This window comes from Vipera ursinii, assembly GCF_947247035.1.
Source record: "Vipera ursinii genome assembly, chromosome: 10".
Taxonomy (NCBI): Eukaryota; Metazoa; Chordata; class Lepidosauria; order Squamata; family Viperidae; genus Vipera; species Vipera ursinii.
Window position 1 is genome coordinate 1809575 of NC_139520.1, and position 17318 is coordinate 1826892.

At 50.1% G+C, this 17318-nt stretch overlaps 2 protein-coding genes across 7 annotated transcripts in view; one reads left to right on the forward strand and one right to left on the reverse strand.

The window, feature by feature from the left end:
- Positions 1-8966, forward strand: part of COG4 (component of oligomeric golgi complex 4) — a 39627-nt gene extending 30661 nt beyond the window's left edge. Inside the window, exon 20 of the mRNA XM_083370449.1 lies at positions 7848-8966. The gene's annotated coding sequence lies outside the window, so the exon portion shown is untranslated. The remainder of the gene's footprint in view (positions 1-7847) is intronic.
- FCSK (fucose kinase) overlaps positions 1-17318 on the reverse strand; it is a 129821-nt gene that overhangs the window by 104279 nt on the left and 8224 nt on the right. Inside the window, exons 13-23 of one of the 6 annotated variants that reach the window (XM_083370443.1) lie at positions 16331-16404; positions 14960-15324; positions 14494-14704; positions 13942-14108; positions 13040-13267; positions 11463-11606; positions 9991-10110; positions 8981-9168; positions 2873-2972; positions 1974-2197; positions 1531-1751 (exon numbers count right to left, since the gene is read on the reverse strand). In XM_083370443.1, coding sequence (XP_083226569.1) covers positions 1668-1751; positions 1974-2197; positions 2873-2972; positions 8981-9168; positions 9991-10110; positions 11463-11606; positions 13040-13267; positions 13942-14108; positions 14494-14704; positions 14960-15324; positions 16331-16404 — 1905 coding nt within the window. In that variant the 3' untranslated portion in view covers positions 1531-1667. Of the gene's footprint in view, positions 1-1530; positions 1752-1973; positions 2198-2870; positions 2973-5510; positions 5675-6048; positions 6271-8980; positions 9249-9990; positions 10111-11462; positions 11607-13039; positions 13268-13941; positions 14109-14493; positions 14705-14959; positions 15325-16330; positions 16405-17318 lie in introns of those variants that run through there. The other 5 variants (XM_083370444.1, XR_014493407.1, XM_083370445.1 and 2 more) reach the window with 5 other exon arrangements.

Sequence of the window (17318 nt, forward strand, 5' to 3'; positions counted from 1 at the left end):
GACAAGAAGCAGTGGATAAAAACTTACCAAGGAGAGAAGCAACCTGGAACTAAGAAGAAACTTCCTAATGGAACAGCTTGCCTTCAGAGGTCCTGGTGCTCCATCACTGGAGGCTTTTAAGAGACTGGACAGCCACTTGTCTGGAATGGTAGAGTGTCTTCTGCTTGAACAGGGGTTGTCCTAGAAGACCTCCAAGGTCCCTTCCAACTCTGTTAATCTGTTAACTGTTGGCTGTGTAAGGCAGGATGAAGACCATCAACTTAGATGACTGAAACAAGTTTGTGCCAGTTCACAGAGGAGGATCCAGTTACCAGCAGGAATTGCATTCTGCCGATCCCTTCCTGGAAAGTGGGCACCTCTGATGCCCTTGGCGATCCTGCTTTGCGGTTGCAGCTTGCAGAAGCAAAATGCCGTGTCGGGCAAGCCTCTGGTCTCATCTGACTGGCCTCTGGCGTAACTACTCTGGCTTAGCTATTGTAGCTGGATCATCGTGAGGAGATAGGTAAACCCATTACTGAGACATCAGGACAGGAAACCAGGGCTTTGGACAGGAAGATTTTATTGGAAGAATTTTCAGATTGAAGCTGCTTGCTAGTGAGGATACAGTGAACTGCTTTCTTCAAGCTCAGCCTGGATGGCCATTGGCCAGGAATGCTGAAATGGGAAATTCCTTCATTGGACACTGAGTTCAGCTAGATGATCTTTGAGATCCCTCTGGTTCCTTGAATCACAATCCTGTGGATTCATGATTCTGTGCATACTGTAACATCGGAATCAAAGTTGGGGAGGGCCTCGAGGGCCGTTGGAACCAATCCCTGCGTTCAGTGCAGACCTGTTTCAAGAGAGCACCAACTGCCTCTGGCTGACAGCTCTGGGGGTTTCTCCTGACCCGTCTTGCTGTTCAAAACTTCAAAGAGGAAGCCGATTTTCTTACTCTGCTGCTTCCCATCCTGCCCTCCCGTTGCCCCAGAGAGGCCTCGTCCTCCGCTCCCTGATGAGCAATCAACCCCCCTCACGTCTTCTGCCACGGTGGTCTTAGCCCCTTCTCTGAAGTAAGACATTTCTTTTGTCATTGTGGATTCAAAAGTTGGGGGGAGGGTGTTTTTTTTGTTTTTGTTTTTTACTTTTCTAAGTGAAAAGCAAAACCAGGTCCCAGGCCCTCGCTTGAGAGTTTTAACTTACCGTACTACAAGAGCAATTTTTTCTTGTCTGCAACATCTGATCTGATCATTTGGCTAGGACAGGACCTACTGCAGCTGTGCTACAAGGGGGATCATCGGTTTATGATGTGCTCTTTCTTCCTAGTAAGGTACAATTTCTCAGATTACAAGCAATGTATTGCTACTTTTTATTTAAAAATGCACCAGACCCTCATTAGCTCTTAAGAAAATAAGCAGCATAACCTTTTATCTTGTAATTGCAAATGAATGGTTGTGTTCGTTCACAACCAGTGCTTGCTTTAGGGACCCATTTGTGTGACCGCTTATATTTGCCAGGCTGAACGTTGCATCCCTCGTACAACAGATGCAGTCTTGCTGCTTTCCACTCTTTTGAAGAACTTCATTCCGCTGTTTGCTTGATTGGGATCTGCGACACAGCCGTGGCTGCCTCCATCCCTTTCATGGTGGAGGAGGAGGAGCAGAGGGGGGAGCCATTCTTTCACGCCTCTAAAGTGCGTCCCCCCCAAAAAGCTCCACATGGAATCCTGCTCGGTCCACCTCCACGGTGTGGATGCTGAAATTTCCAAGGACCTGAAAGGGACATACGGATAAACGAGCTTTGAGCTAAGCACCTTGTGTGATTCCTGCCTTCGTAGCTCTCGGGCAGCTGGAGGGAGTAGCCTTCCTTTCCCTCCACGGGGGAAGCCACCCCGATATTTTGGAAGGTTTCTGTGTTGATCTCCCTGTAGCTCCCAAGCCTGCACAGCAGTCCTTCCTTGGAGGAGCTGTCCAATATGGGGACTGTTCACCTACCGCAGCTTCTGCCAGGATCTCCTGCAAGGCCACCCGGTTCCTCGGTTCTTTGGTTACCAGGTAGAGGAAGCCACCACCGCCAGCCCCGGCCAGGCTCTGCCCATAGACATGGGGCTGGAGCATCTCCATGACCTGCCGGACCACCAGAGGCTCACAGCCAGGGGCCATCTCCTTCTTCTGCAGCCAGTACCGATTCACACACTGGCCCAGCAGAGCCAGGTCACCTGGAAGGAGAAGGTGATGGCACCACCCCCAGCTGCTGTCTGGATCATGGGGGTCCAAGCAGCCCCATAGCACTAAAGTCAGTCTGTCCATTCTTTCTCTATGTCACAAACTGCATTTGGTCTGCTTGACTGTCCTCCCCTTCCGGAGAATGATTAGGGGGGTCACCCTTCCCTTGGGGGGAAGGGCAAAAAGGGTGTCAACACTTAACGGGAATGGGGTATGTGTGGGTAGTTCCCCTGGCTCCCTTCCCCAGCCAGATGTCAGCCTCCCACTCAGCCCAAGCACTTGGATGCTCCCCCGTGACTTCTGGCACCATGTTTGCAACCAAGGAGCTTTTGCCTCCTGAATACCCTGGATGAGGGCAAGGCCTGTCTTAGTCCAGGTGTTGCCTTCTCTCCCTTGAGAAAATGGGCATACATTCCTACTCCTTGCTTTCAGCTGTTTTTTTTAACCAATTAGGTTAAAAGGGTCTCTTATTTCACAATTACTCAATTCACTTAAAAACCCTCAAATCAAAGCCTTTCTGAAATTCCCATCTGTGTCCCAGGGTCTCTTCCATAAGCACACTGACACTCTCCCACTGCCAAAATGTGGGGGTGTCCTCCAGCCATTCCCTGACTGGCCTGGGCTTTCCTGCTCTCTTCCTGGCACAGTTTCATCTCAAGTGGTGGTACCTTGTTTGAGGGCTTGGGCGCATTCCTCCGCATTGCTCACCAGGGCACTGGTGGTCTCTACCACGGTGGGCAGCCTGGCATACCAGTTCCTTAGAACATCCTGCAGAGAAAAAAGGCAATGCCTTTCAACACACGCCTCTTCCTTCACGGTCTTTGTATTGATGGAGGGCTAAGAGATGCACTCTCCGCCTTGCGGTGTCCACCTTCAGCTTTGGGGCAGCCATAGGCAGCAGACCTGTCACCATTTCCCCCACTGGTGATCCGTACGTGCCACGGGAGGTGATGTGGGGGAGGGGGGTAGTTGAAGGCAACCAGCTGACTGTGGATCTTCTCCTATCAACTGAACAGGCAGGTTCAGGAAGAGGCGGGGCAGGGCACAGCTCCTTTGCTGGGGTCTTCTTCCCAAAGGAGAACTGTTCAAATGAGCTGAGCAGGATGGCAGGGGCAACTTAGAGAGAAGGTCAGACAGGGCCCACCCAGTCCGTTTAGAATAGCAGGTGGATGATATCTTGGAGTCCCTTGTAGTGGTTATGGGCATACAGAGGCATAGCAAATTATTGTTTTCAACATCAAGAGTACAGGAGGAAAAGGCTGGGGTAGCTACAGATCAGTCAGTGTAGCCCCGTTTCTTGAAAATCCTGGAGCAAGATACTAAGTAGTGAGCTTATAATTGTTTAGAGAAGAATGCACAGCTTGACAAGAGCCAGGATGCACTTAGCCAGATAATCTTATTTGCTGAAGTAACCAGGTTAGTTGACCACAGGAATGCAGTAGAGACACCATCCCTTTTCACCAGTGAAGCATTCAAAAAGTCCCTAATTAGGAGACCCTAATCAAGAAGACAAAAGAAGCTGGGCTGGACAGGCCATCATTCAATGGTTGACCAGCCAACCTTGTCAGTGGCTCCGTGTCAGGTGAGAAAGAGGGGTCAAGTGGCTTTTAGGACTCCACCTGAAGCCATGCTCTGGTCAATATGTTTATAAATGATGAGGAAATCTGACTGAGGTTTGCAGGCAACCCAGGGAGAATAGCAAAAATCTCAGAGGACAGTATTGGGATTTAGCAGATTTTGAAAGCCTGGAACAACAGGCAAGAGATGTGAGTTCAAACTTCAGCGGGGCTAAACACAAAGCCCTTCCTTTATGCAAGGAGAGGCAAAGGTGTGAGTTTGGGTGGGGGCAGGGAACCATATGGAGGGGGTGTTTCAGTATATGGAAAAAGGATCTGGATGTCTAGGTAGGTTGCAAGATAAAGCTGATCAGAAGTATCGGAATGGCTGTCCTTTAGAAGATGGGCAGATGGCTCAGGGTTGTTCCAGAGAACAGGAGGAGAAAGAGAGTGTTTAAATGACAAGGTAGATTTAGTTGGATGTCCAACACTAAAAGCTACCCAACAATGAAACAGGGTATCTCTTAGGGATGTACATCTGGCGAGACCGTGAAAAAGGGCCTTTCTCTATGCAGCATCGTGCCCCTGGAAGTACAGTTGGCCCTCCCCTTGCTGGCTTGATCAGTGGGCCTGGGGACCAAATGGATCAAGTGGTTTGTCTGAATGCTGCTGCCATAGTGGCACCAAGTTTCAATTTTTATGTTGGAGATTCTAATGTTAAAAGCCACCCAGAGTCCCCTGTGGGCGAACTGGGCAACCATATAAATTTGTATGAATAAATGTATGAATGAGTAACCGACTAGGAAGGCATTGGCCTCTCCAACAATCAATCTGTTTAGATTGAGGCTGGAGGAGCATCCAGTGGATTGCACTAAATAATCGCCAGAATTTCAAGCTGCAGATCAACTGATTCTATGAACTGTTAAACAGACCACTGTCACATCCGCTGACAGTGAAGCGCTGAAGGTAAGTGTGTCTTGGTAGGGATGCAAAATGTCTTTTTAGGACACCAGTGCTATTTTTTAAAAATCCAGATTTGGACCATAGGATTACTAGAATATTCTGACCAAAAGCTCTAAACCCTGATAAAACCATGCCTCTTGTGAGAAACAAATCTCAGGTTTTCTTCCAAGTTGTCCTTTGTGGTCTGCTGCAGAAGAGACCTTTCCAGGATGAATGCTTCTGTTCCTCTGGCTGGCCTTGAGTGGGTCTCTTAGACTCCCCTTTTCTATACTTATCTAATCTTACACACATACACACATAGAGCAAAGGTTCTATATACACATGTCATTGGGAGTACTTGTGCAGAATGGAATGGAATGGAATAGAATAGAATAGAATAGAATAGAATAGAATAGAATAGAATAGAATAGAATAGAATAGAATAGAATAGAATAGAACAGAACAGAACAGAACAGAACAGAACAGAATAGAATAGAATAGAATAGAATAGAACAGAACAGAACAGTGACAGCTATGAAGCAATGGGACAGCTGCCTCCTTAGTTGTGGGTGCTCAGTCGCTGGGGGTTTTCAAGCCAAGACTGGGCTGCTGTCTGTCTGCAATACTGTGAGGATTCCTGGCCTAGGCAGGTTGGACTAGAAGGCCTCTGAAGTCCCTTCCAACCCAGGTCTGTTGTCTTACAATTGTAGGACAAACAGGGTGGCCCAATTGCTTTGTGATTCCAGTGAGTTGGGGGTTCCTGACCCTCCCGCCTCAATCTGGTCAACCTGTTTTGCTGACCCATTACCCTGGAGTCTGTGGGTCTCTTTAGGGAGGTGTTGGTGACTGCTGTTGTGTAGATGGGTTACTGTTGCTGCTGTGTTGAGGCTATGGAGTTGCACACCATCACTCAGAGTGAGGGTCCTTAGCTCAGAGGCAGCTCAACAGAAGGGAAGGAAGGCTGTGATAATGCTGGAAAAAATAAATGGAGAATATAAAGCACTGGATGGAAGAAGAAATGAGGCAGGAGCAAAGAATGGGAATTTGTGGGACATACTTGATACAGAATAGAACAGAACAGAACAGAACAGAATAGAGCTGGAAGAGTCCTTGGAGGTCTTCTAGTCCAGCCCCCTGCTCAAGCAGGAGGTCCGATACCATCTCAGTCAGATAATCGTCCAGTCTCTTTTTATAAACTTCCAGCGATGGAGCGCCCACGATTTCTGGGAGTAAGCTGTTCCATTGGTTGATTCTCCCCACTGTCAGGATGTTTCTCCTTAATTCCAGGTTGCTTCTCTCCTTGATCAGCTTCCAACCATTTTTTCTTGTCCTTCCCTTTGGTGCTCTGGTGAACAACCGGTCCCCCTCTGCCTTGTGGCAGCCCCTCAGATACTGGAACGCTGCTTTCTTCTTTTCCAGGCCTTTGATCATCTTAGTTGCTCTTCTCTGGATTTTTTCCAGTCTCTCAACATCTTTTTTGTGATATGGTGACCAAAATTGGCTGCAATATTCGAGGCGTGGCTTTATAAAGTGGTACCAGTACTTCGCATGATCTTGATTCTATGCCTCTGTTTATACAAGATTGTATTAGGTTTTTTGGTTGCTGCTGCACACTGCTGGCTCATAGTTAAGTGATCGTCCATTAGGATACCAAGGTCCCTCTCACAGTTACAGCCTCCAAGCCAGGTCTTGCCCATTCTGTATTTGTTCCTTTTATTTTTCCTGCCTAACTGTAGGACTTTGCTTTTCTCCACATTGAAACTCATTTTGTTGGACAGGGCCCATTGTTCAAGTTTGTCAAGATCTTTTTGGATCCTGAGTTTGTCTTCTGGGGTGTTGGCTACTCCTGACAGTTTGGTGTCATCTGCAAATTTGATGAGTTCCCCTTCAATTCCCTCATCTAAGTCATTTATTGAAAAGTACTCGGCCTAAGATGGAACCTCGTCGTACCCCACTGCTTACTTCTCTCCATGTGGATCTAGTGCCATTGAGGACTACTCGTTTAGTTTGGTTTGTTAGCCAGCTACAGATCCATCTGGTGGTGATGTTGTCTATTCCACCTTTTTCTAGCTTACCAAGGAGTAGGTTGCGGTCTACCTTGTCAAATGCCTTACTGAAATCTAGGTATACTACGTCCACTTCGTTTCATTGGTACACCACATACACACACACACACTGGTGTGTATATCTTTCTGCATGTGTACATACGTGAATGGATATGTACGAAATGTAAACATAGTTATGAGATGGAAAAGATACTTAAATTCCACTGGGATAGAAATCTAATAAAGAATTAAGTAATAATAACAATATTGAATTTGCCAGACTTCCTCATGGGGGGAAAATGGCAGATTGTCACAAATGATGGAATGTCAATGCGGTGAAGATCATCGGCCAGGTGTTAAGCTCAGGACAGCACCTCTCCGTACAAGGAGAGGCCAGGAGAGTGCCCATTTGTGCTTTGGAAAACTGCTCCTTGTGAGAAGACCCAAAAGATCCAAAGGGATTGTAGAGCTTCCCTTGAGCTGGATACAGAGGCCGCGGGAGAGAGACAGAGCTCAGAGCCACAGCAGAGCCTGCAAAGGGCGTTGGGTTTGCCCCGTCTCAGCACACACTTTCTTAAACACATTTGGAAGACAAATCACAGTAAAAGAGAGATCTTCGAGGCAACAAAGCAATCAAGCTGCCCAGTAAATGATCCTTCATTTCAGGTTTAAGTTAAGAAGCAACAATTTTAAAATACTGAAAAATAATTAAAGGTAAAAAGCTTGCCAAGTTTAAATTAAAGAAGCTGAAAGCAGACTAAGAGGACAATTGAATTTGGATTTATTATTTTAAAGTATTTTTTTAAACAAGTAGACAACACAATCTTTCTATGGGAAAGATTTTTATTTGGATTAATTAGGGACAATGATTGGACAGTTTTGCAAAATAAAAGTTAAAGGAATGTTACTAAAGATCATCTGATTACTGAAGGACAGTGTTTTGAAGTGGATTGAAGACTTAACCATTTAGAGAAAGTTGGACGGAGTCCCTCTTTTACTTTTATTTCCTGAATCGAAAGAGTTATTAGAAAAGTAGTGAAATTTGCAGAAAGAGTCCATAGCAGTTACAAAATTATCTCTGCTCTGTTCTGACATTTCAGGGCTGCTGGCTTTCTACTGTGTAGCGGTGCTGTACCAATTGTAAAGGGGCTGCTTGCGAGTAACCAGCACAGACATGCCACTATCGGTTCTCAGGTCTGGGAGTTTTCTTCACAGCTCACCCAGATACTTCTGGCTCTCCACAGAGTTGTCAGAGGAGAAGCTCACCTGACATTTTCAGAGCAGGAGACCATCCTGTGCCAAGGAGCCTCTGTGTCAGAACCCCTAATTCTGAGGGGGCTCTTTTCTTTCTCAACCTCAACCTCTGTTCTCTCTATACTTCTGGGTTCTGCCATGCTCCTGGAGGGGAGGGGGCAAAGCACTGCCGGTTATTGCTTTATTTTCCTCTGTGCTACACTGTAATACTTGGCTGTTTTTCTGCATACTTCCTCTGTGAACTCTCTCCCCTTGATGTCAGCTAGCAAAGCAGGGAGGAGAAAGGAATGGTTTGAAGAGCTGACAAAACTTTGCTGCAACCCTGAGACAACCTGGTGTTGTCTCCTCTTTCCCACAAGGGACTTAACACCTGGGGTTTGGCCCATTGGAGCTGACTGGATGGACTATGGGGTGGGGCTTGGTTGGGGCACTTTTAACCTGAGTGGGAAACCCTCAGATTCTGTCTATTATGCCTGCTATCAGCTTCTCCTAATAAAAGTTCCTTTTGGAAGAAACTGCTTCCACAAGTTCTGCTTTCTTAGAATGAGGTTTTGAAGTGGGCCCTGACACTGCATATCACCTGGAGAGCAGATCTAGGCCAGGGACCAGATTTCCTTATCTTATACCTTTTGATTGGACCTAGAGAAATATGGCTAATTCAGACCTCACTAGTTCCAATGGATCTACTCTGATCCAATTCTATTTGTCTACTGGAGGTCTGCAATTATTGGCAGACAGAATTCCAAAGTACAGTAGCACAAGTTTGTACTTTTCATAGGAGAAAATCTGTTCCACACTTTTTTTTACAATACAAGCTGTGCATTATTTTGGCTGATTCTTGTAACCTTGAGGCATTTTCATGTGAATTCTATAGACTGTAACCACCTTTTCATCTAAGTGCACTGAGCAATCTTGAGACTAAGAACTAGGCACAAGCATGTGCAAAGCAAGTGCTAGTCACAAGATGTGCCTCCCATACCTGGAGCAAGTTGCGAGCAAGGCGGGTCTTCCCCGTGTACAGCAAGAGAAGGTGCTGGTTCAAGGTGTGGATGAAACCTTCTGGGGGCATGATCTCTTCCACTTCGACCTTCAGTGGCAGCTGGGCCTTTGAGCGACCAATTTTCAGCCCTGGGACCAGCCCACCCACCTGGTCTTGCCATCCGCCACCTACAAAGGATAGCACAGGGGCTCAGAACCAGGCCAGGAAGCTCTGGGTCTAGGAGTCTCCCCTCACTGCTCCACAGCAACTGTCGGAAATGGGCAAGAGAGGCACAGAGCAGGTCATCAGTCTCAACTCCTCTTTCAGGTAAGAAGTGAGAGTTCCAATAACATCCTGTGACTGGGCTGGGGGTGGGTGGGGTGTAAGGATGTGCTGTCCTTGCCAGAGATCAAAGAGGGACCGGTACATTTCATGGCATTTTCTTAGAATCTGAGAGTCAGAAGGGAAGGGGCCTCCAGACACATCTAGTCCAACCCCCAGATTGTCTGAAGACCTCCAGGGAAGGGGAACACACAGCTAATTCTGCATTCCCATCAGGACATTTTTTTCTAATATATAATCTACTTCCCCACCTTTTGGTATCTGGTGTTCTTGGTCCTGCTCTCTGGGGCTGTGGAGAATGAGTCCACTCCTACTCTGTGGGATAATGCTTACTTCTCTGAAGACAGCCACCTCATCTCCCCTCAGACCCCTTCTGCAGGCTAAATATACCAAATAACTAGAGTTAGTTTTCACTCCTGTACATCTAGCCTAAACTCACTTCTGGTTGTCGGTGTCCATTTTAGATTCTAGTGCTCAGAACTAGGCAGAGTATTCCAAGTGGGACCTGACTGAGTGAAAGGCTTAAGATCTGGACTCCCTGCTCCTGTTAATACATCCACAAGAAGCCTTTGCCTTTTTTAGCAGCTGCAACACACTGCGGATTTATTCTCCTCTTCTACTGATGCTAGGAAGAGTTGGCTAAGACAGCAACAGGAGAAGCTCCTTACCTGTGGTCAAAACCTGCTCCAAGTGCAGCACAGCATGAATGAGGGACTCGACATTAGCGCAGCGCCCAGATACCCGATACAGCGATGCTATTACTGCGCCTGCCAGGATGCTGCTTGTCCCTGTGGAGGACACAAACCGACACAAGCGTGACCCAGGGACAAGGCGAACCGCCTTTCAGTCCTCTGACTGGAGGTCCCAAATGGACAAGGAGGAGGGTGCTTGACCATCAATTGGGGGAGGGGAATTCAGAGCCTCCCACTTTGAATCCTCATAAAATCTCAGAGCTGGAGGACCCTGATGGGAAGACTGCAGTACCCGCAGCTGCGGATAGGCAGATCATTTGGGGAAAGCATTGGGAGGCCTCAATCCCAGAGAACGTTCCCCAAAAGTAGTTCTCAGAGCCGTCCCCTTCACAAAATGGTGGGCTTGGTGATAAGGGCCAAGTGGGAAAAGAGCCTGACAGGAAGGGGGGGTAACTGGGCTGGTGGAAAAGCTCTTTTCAGAGGGAGGGAGGCATGGAAAGAGGCAGCTGCTGTCATAATGCCCCAGCCCTCATTCCCCTCCCCCTGGCCAGGAACCTGATGGACTTCTGGAAGGACCTAGATTGTTGGGGGCAATTAAGCTGACTTTGTAATAATGCCGCTTGGGGGGGTGGGTGTGAAAGCCCTAATAAGCAGGCATATACATAGAATGAAGGCTACTGCTAAGCTTGTAAGCCGCCCTGAGTCTTCGGACAAGGGCGGGATATAAATGGAATTTTTAAAAAAAGGACCTGATCTCCAGGCCATCTGGCCTGGAGATCACAGGGGGCACAGCACACAACCCTGCTTGCCCCAGTGGTTGCTTCCCAGGAATCTTGATTGTTTTGCACTATTTTCTTTCTCTGCAGGGTTGTTTTCTTTGGGGGGGAATGTCATTTGGTATTGTTCATGTTTTAATTGTGAATCCTCTAGTCACTAATGGGCAGCTGGATGGATGGATGGATGGATGGATGGATGGATGGATGGATGGGCGGATGGATAGATGGGCGGATGGATGGTCAGGTGGATGGATGGATGGATGGGTGGATGGGCGGGTGGATGGGCAGATGGATGGGTGGATGGGCAGATGGATGGATGGATGGATGGGCAGATGGATGGGTGGATGGGCAGATGGATGGATGGTCAGGTGGATGGATGGGTGGATGGGCAGATGGATGGGTGAATGGATGGATGGATGAAGGGTCCTTGGTGCTCTCTGAGCTTGGTTCTTGCAAATGTTTCATTAGCCAAACTAGGTAACAGTGGCCAGTGCTAGTGCCAAACAAGCTCAGAGAGCACCAAGGACCCCTCATTTCAACTCTGAGCTACAAATATTCTCTTTTATTGAGAATGAATGAATGATAAAGTAAGTGTACTTCTAAAGGGAAGCAATTTCCATGGCTTGCTTGGCCTCTCAACCAACCCACAGCAGGCCGAGGGCCCCCACCTACCCAAGCCTGATCCATGGGGCAGACGAGACCAGGTATGAAGCTTGAAGCCACCTCCAAAACGTTCTTGCAGCTGTTCTCGCAAGGTTTGGGGGGACAGGAGATTTACAATGTGAGTGCAGACCAAGGCTGCTTTGAGCAAGGCTCCTGGAAGAAGAGGCAGAGTTGCAGCAAAGACCAGAGAGGAGGAGCAGGCCAAGCCCCTCAAACCTACCCTGGCCCTTCGTTTCAGAGGCCAGGTGCAAGGAAGCCTGAACTGAGGAGCAGGCATTGGCCAAAGAGTCATCTCAAAGGCCCAGCCGAGACTCAGGAAAGAGCTTGAATGCTTATGACCAGGATGCAATGAAATGAGGGCGGGAGCCTGAAGGCCTCCTCCACTGGGCATCAGCCATAGGACAGCCTTTCAGAAGAGGAAGAGCAATTCACAATACATCTCAAAGGCTGACGGGCAGGAGAACAAAGTCAACCATGCCATAACAATGTCCTTTCCATGTCCTGGGTGTCATTCAGGTTGGCTGAAAATACTCTGCCAGGTGTTCTACGAGCCTCTTGGCTAACTAAGACTGTCATTAGTTCCAACTAATGGACCCAAACAGATCGGAACTCCAAGGCTTGAAGTTTCCTCAAAGAACATATTTATTGGCTACATAATATCAGCACGGTCAAAAGTGAAACCAACTCTAAACTTTCCCCCCAGGAATTCAATGTAACTAAATGCCACACTTCCCTCCCCCTACTATGCCATTGATCATGCTACCCAATGAGGGCAATTGACAGCCGCCATGACACTTCTCTCCACCTTCCAGCACCTGTAGGAATGACTTTGGTTTCCACTGGATCGCTCTGTATTTAGTCTAGCAATGCTGTAGTTTTCTTCCCCCTCTCCCCCCCCAACCTATGGCAACTGAGAACGAGAAAGACGGCTTCAGCCAGGTTCATTTCAGAAGCTGAGAAAGACACAACTTCTCCAGAAGCCACAGGAGATCATGGCAAGCGGCCTGTTCTGTACCAGCCTGCTACCGGCCCTGCAGCAAAAGCAGGGACAACCCCTTTACAAACGGCAAGAGGCTGGAATAAAGCCTGCCAAATTTATTAACATAAAACAGAGCAAGACAAGACACCAACCATGAAACAGGAGCTATGAAACAGGAACTATCCAAGCGGTTGCCTTCAGCAAACCAGCCCTCCCACACATTCCCCTTAAATACAGTTCAGGGCGTGGCCTCTCTCTGCCTCCTTCCGAGGTGCCCCATTGCCTTCCTCTGTTTACTCCTGATTGACTGCCTCCTGCATCAGGCGTCCTTGAACAGGGCCAGCTGTGGGTCATCTTCATCCACGCTGTCAGGCTCACACAGCTGGGTCTCCGTCGTGACCAGGTGGGAGGGGCCCGGCTGAGGGCTCTGCGGAGCCTCAAGGCTATCATCAGCAAGCTCTTCAACACCCCCTCCACTCCTCCTCTGAGTCGTCCGACCCAACTGCCGAACCCACAGGCTGACCCTGAATCACAACACGGCCCACCCTCTTGGCTTCCCATTCTGACTCCAGGGAGGGACAGCTGGACAAAAGATGCAGGTTCTCACCTGGCATATGCGGCTGGGAGTGATCCCTCAGGTCTTCTAGGTCGCGACAGACCAACTCCACCACCACCTCTCCCTCCAGGCTTCCACTGGTGCTGATCAGCTGCAATTCTGGTTTGGCAATGCGTTGTGCCTGGGCACCGATAGGCCTGCAGCCGTCCACCAGGACAGCCGCGTCCACCACTGCTCCCCCGTGTTCATACGTGATTGGAGGGGTGTCACTCCAGCCCCCTAGAAAACACGGGTCATGTTACCAAAGGTCCTCAAGACAGAGCCCACTGACAAAGCTTCAGCTTCTACCCCTGGAATTTCTTGGCTCAACCCTCATCAGGCATAATGTGGCCCGTCTCCTGCTCAATTCTGAAACCGATCTAGTGAAAGCCAGGAAGAGCTTTGAGGCTAAGAACCACCAAGAAGGATGATGAAGGCTTGGGCAGAAAGTGAATGGCTCTGCTGCAGACCTCTGGCTGCCCTTGTCCACAGGCAGAGGATGTTGCTATGGCCAGAGAAGGAAACGGGGGGGCTCTGCTACTACAGAATTAGCGGGGAGGTGTTGAAACAAAAATGACACCCCTTTTCATTCCATGCAGAGAGTTTGCACATAGTGAGACGTTGGTGGCCAAGCAGATGGGGAGGTTCCTAGGGAAATAAAGGAGATGTTTCCTTCACTGCATCTACTGCATGTTGCCTATTGAAGAAGAGAACAAAGCACGGTCCTCGGAGATGGACAGGGCCTGAATCAGGCATCTTCCAAACTCAGTCTGCTCAGGGCTTTTGGCACGTGCCAATCCCCACTATTAGCTCACCCAACTGCCCCGGGCCATCGCTCCCTCCAAGCTGCAAACCAGACAGATTTTAGCCAAGTGTTTAGCCTAGGGGACCCAGACCCTCTGCTCTTGCCATACCAGAGAGGTCGATCCGTGCAGGGCACTCCACTCTCACCCAGCAGCCCAGGGGAGGCAGCTCCACCTGCCAGAGGCCGATGAACCGGCAGGAGAGCAGGACGGCCCGGCGGATGAGGATCTGCTCGGCCCCCTCGTAGTGTCGGGCAGCACGAACCAGCAGGATGGGTCTGCAAGAGGAAGGGAGCCGGGCTGCTGGGGGCCTCTGGAGGGCAAGTCCCCTTTGGAAGGAGGGCTGTGCTGCCCTCAGAGATACCTTCCCGAAAAGCAGAGAAATTTCCCCAGAGGCCCTGGAGCACGGCAGACCTGTTGGACCCCCTGGAGCCTCCTGGCTGCAAGGAAGGATGGCAGGGGTGAAGCGCCCCCCACGTGCCACACAGCCTCCCTCGAATGGCTCAGCTGCTTGGTGGCAGCCTGGGAGGGGCAGAGCAACGGCCCCCAGCTGCCTGCCGTTGGGCAAGGGGTCTTTCCAGGGAGCTGTGGGGCCAAGAGATAAACAGGGTCCCCGAGTGAGAAGCTGCCCTGTATCTCACCCCCACCCCCACTTTCCAGTACCTGCTTAGCCATTTCTTCCTCTCCACGGCAAGTGCCTGTATGCCCAGAGCGATGTCTCCCTTCTCCAGTTGACGGAAGGCAGCAGCCCAAGCAAGGTTGGCGGTGGGGCCACTCCGTAAGCCCCCCTCTCCTCTGGCCATGCAGCCCAGGAGATCCGCGATGCACGCCAGTGTCCGAGCAGCGACTCCCAGATCCCCAGCAGTGGCAGCCACTATGGAGGAAGGAGGGCCAAGAGGGGCTTCTTCCAGGGGGCTGGGAATTCTCCCTCTCCTGCCCCACTGGCACACACCTGCCGGGAACACCACTCAGAGCCTGGGCAGAGGGCTGGGCTAAACAAAACTCTCTCCCCAACCAACAGGGGTGCCCCCCCATCTCCCAAAGGTGGTCTGGCAAAGGAAGATGCTTGGCCTTAGACAGAGGTCAGCAAACGGGGGGCTTTGTGGGCCCTCCAGACCCGCTTCCTTACCCCGGTCCAGGGTATCCAGCAGCGCCTCCCCAAAGCCATCCAGGACAGCCGAGCGGATCAGGGGCAGGAGGCTGCAATTCCTTTGCTGGGTCAGGACCCGCTGGATTTTGCGCTGGGCCTGTAGGAAAAAGATGGCCTTGCGGGAGGCCAGTTCCGCCTCCTGGTCCAGATAGGCCCTCATCTCCTTCCAGGACATGCGCCAGGCCCTCCTCCAGGACTGCAGCCGCCGGGTCTCTGGAGAGCCCAAGAGCCACAAGAGGTCCCCGAGGTCCAGGGCCTCAGAGGCACAGAGCACAGGGAAGAGACGGGCATTCAGCAGGCAGCGCTTGTCCGGTGGGACATCCGGGCTCCACAGGTCCTGGCTCCTACTCAGGTGAGAACACAGTGGAAGCAGGCGGCAGTGGCAATGCAAGTGCTCAACTACTGTCCCAGAGCAAAGTCCTGAGGCATGAGCAGTTTCAGCAGATCCCAGAGGGCCAGCCCAGCCGAGGAATGGGCAGGGCTGCCCTGCTGCTGGCAGCTAGGCTGGCCCCCTGAGAGCAGGGCAGAGGCCAAGAACACCAAGACCCGGGGCCTGTAGTCTGCCAGCCATCACCTCTCTGGCCAGGACTAAAACTGCATGTTCGCTAGCAAATGTCCGAGTGAAAGAGAGAGGAAGAAGCAGCAAAACTTGGAGAACGTTATCTCAATCCCCCAAAGCAATAATACCAGATAAAAATGTATCACTGCCACAACAATAGATTTCCCTTATTGTTTAGCTTGAGACTGCACAGTGGGGTGCAACCCCCCCTTTTAGCTTCTCTCTGCAGTCCCCATCGTGCCCCCATCTGGGAGTGGATCAAAGAGTGGGCCTAAGGGAGAAGTTGACTGTTTCTGCCTTGTCCTCTGAAGACTACTTGCTCATCCAGGGGCAAAATAAGCTCGTGCTCACTGCACGTTGCGTTTAATTTCTGGGCCTCACTGAGTTCTTCAAAGGTTGAAAACAGACCAGATTTGAATCAATCTGGCCTTGCAGGGGCCAGTGCAGCCCCCATCCTGCAGCTGCTCCCAGGACATGCATCCAAACTCTTCCAGCACTGCAGCTGCCAGACCTTGAAGAGTCTCCAAGAACATCACTCCAAGCCCCTCCAAAGCTCTAAACAAATTAACCCCAGGTTCTTCCTGGCACCCATAAGTGCCTGGTATCAAAAAGAACCCGTGATATGGAAACCCATCTTCTGACCACAGCTTCCCTGCCTCAGAGGGACTGGACATCCAACTGCTCATTGTGAGCCCACCTGGATGGATAAAAAAAACATGCAGCATCCACAGGCAGAACTGAGGAGCTCTTTGGAGTATCGTGGCCTCACCAAGGTGTATTTGATCACATACCGTATTCCAGTCCGGTGATACAAGGCTGCCCATGGCAAGTTCAAGAAGGTGCCATTCTCTTCGGATGCTGTACTCTGTGGAGAACAATTTCTGGTCTCAGAAGTAGCAACCCACTAGAGCAGTGATGGTGAACCTTTTAGAGACCAAGTGCCCAAAACCCGCCCCATCCCTGCTCTGCCCCACCCTCAGGGCCACCCACCGCTTCCACGCCGCAGCAGATGGCCCAGGCAACCCAGCACCGCCATGGCCACGGTCTTTGCCCGCACCCCGCAGCATCATCTGCGCGCGATGGAGTGCGAGGTCAGAGTCTTGTCGCTGCTGCAAGGTTGCCATGTGCTTGGTTGCGCTGCTCTGTGCGGGCCACGCCCGGGGGTGACTCTCCTCCAGGGGGGCTGTTGGGGAGGAAGGGGCTGCAGGGGGAGGCGAGGCTGGGGCGACGGTGCACATGCCCACATGCCACCACTGCACTAGGGAGATGCGTGATGGTCTCTGCTGAGGGGCTAGTGGGCTTCCATGTGCAGGTAGCTGCCCACTGTGAGTACAGACTCCTCGATTACAAGAGCCAGGGGTCTGATCCAGCTTCTCTGTGTACTACTAAAATTCTTGTGTCCCTAAACGTTACCTGGATGAAACCATGCGCCATCAGGCAGAACTTTTTCAACCAAAGTACTCCAAATAGGCTTAAGTTAAATAATGCATCCAAAATCCAGGATTCATGACACCCATGGAACTGATATTTGGCAAATTTCAGAAAATATTTTATGACATAAAAACTATCATAAAGCATTTTATGATATAGTATAAAATGTCGTAAGACATTTCCTGTGCTGATATTTGGCTACGCTATACAGTTCAACAGGGGCTACTTTCAAGGCAAAAACAGAATCTCTGAAAGTACCCCTGAATTTTGAAGAACTTTTCCAGTCCATTAGAAGGTCTGCCATTGTTGAAAGCATTGAGGAATCCGGTAAGGGAATCTCTCTGAAAC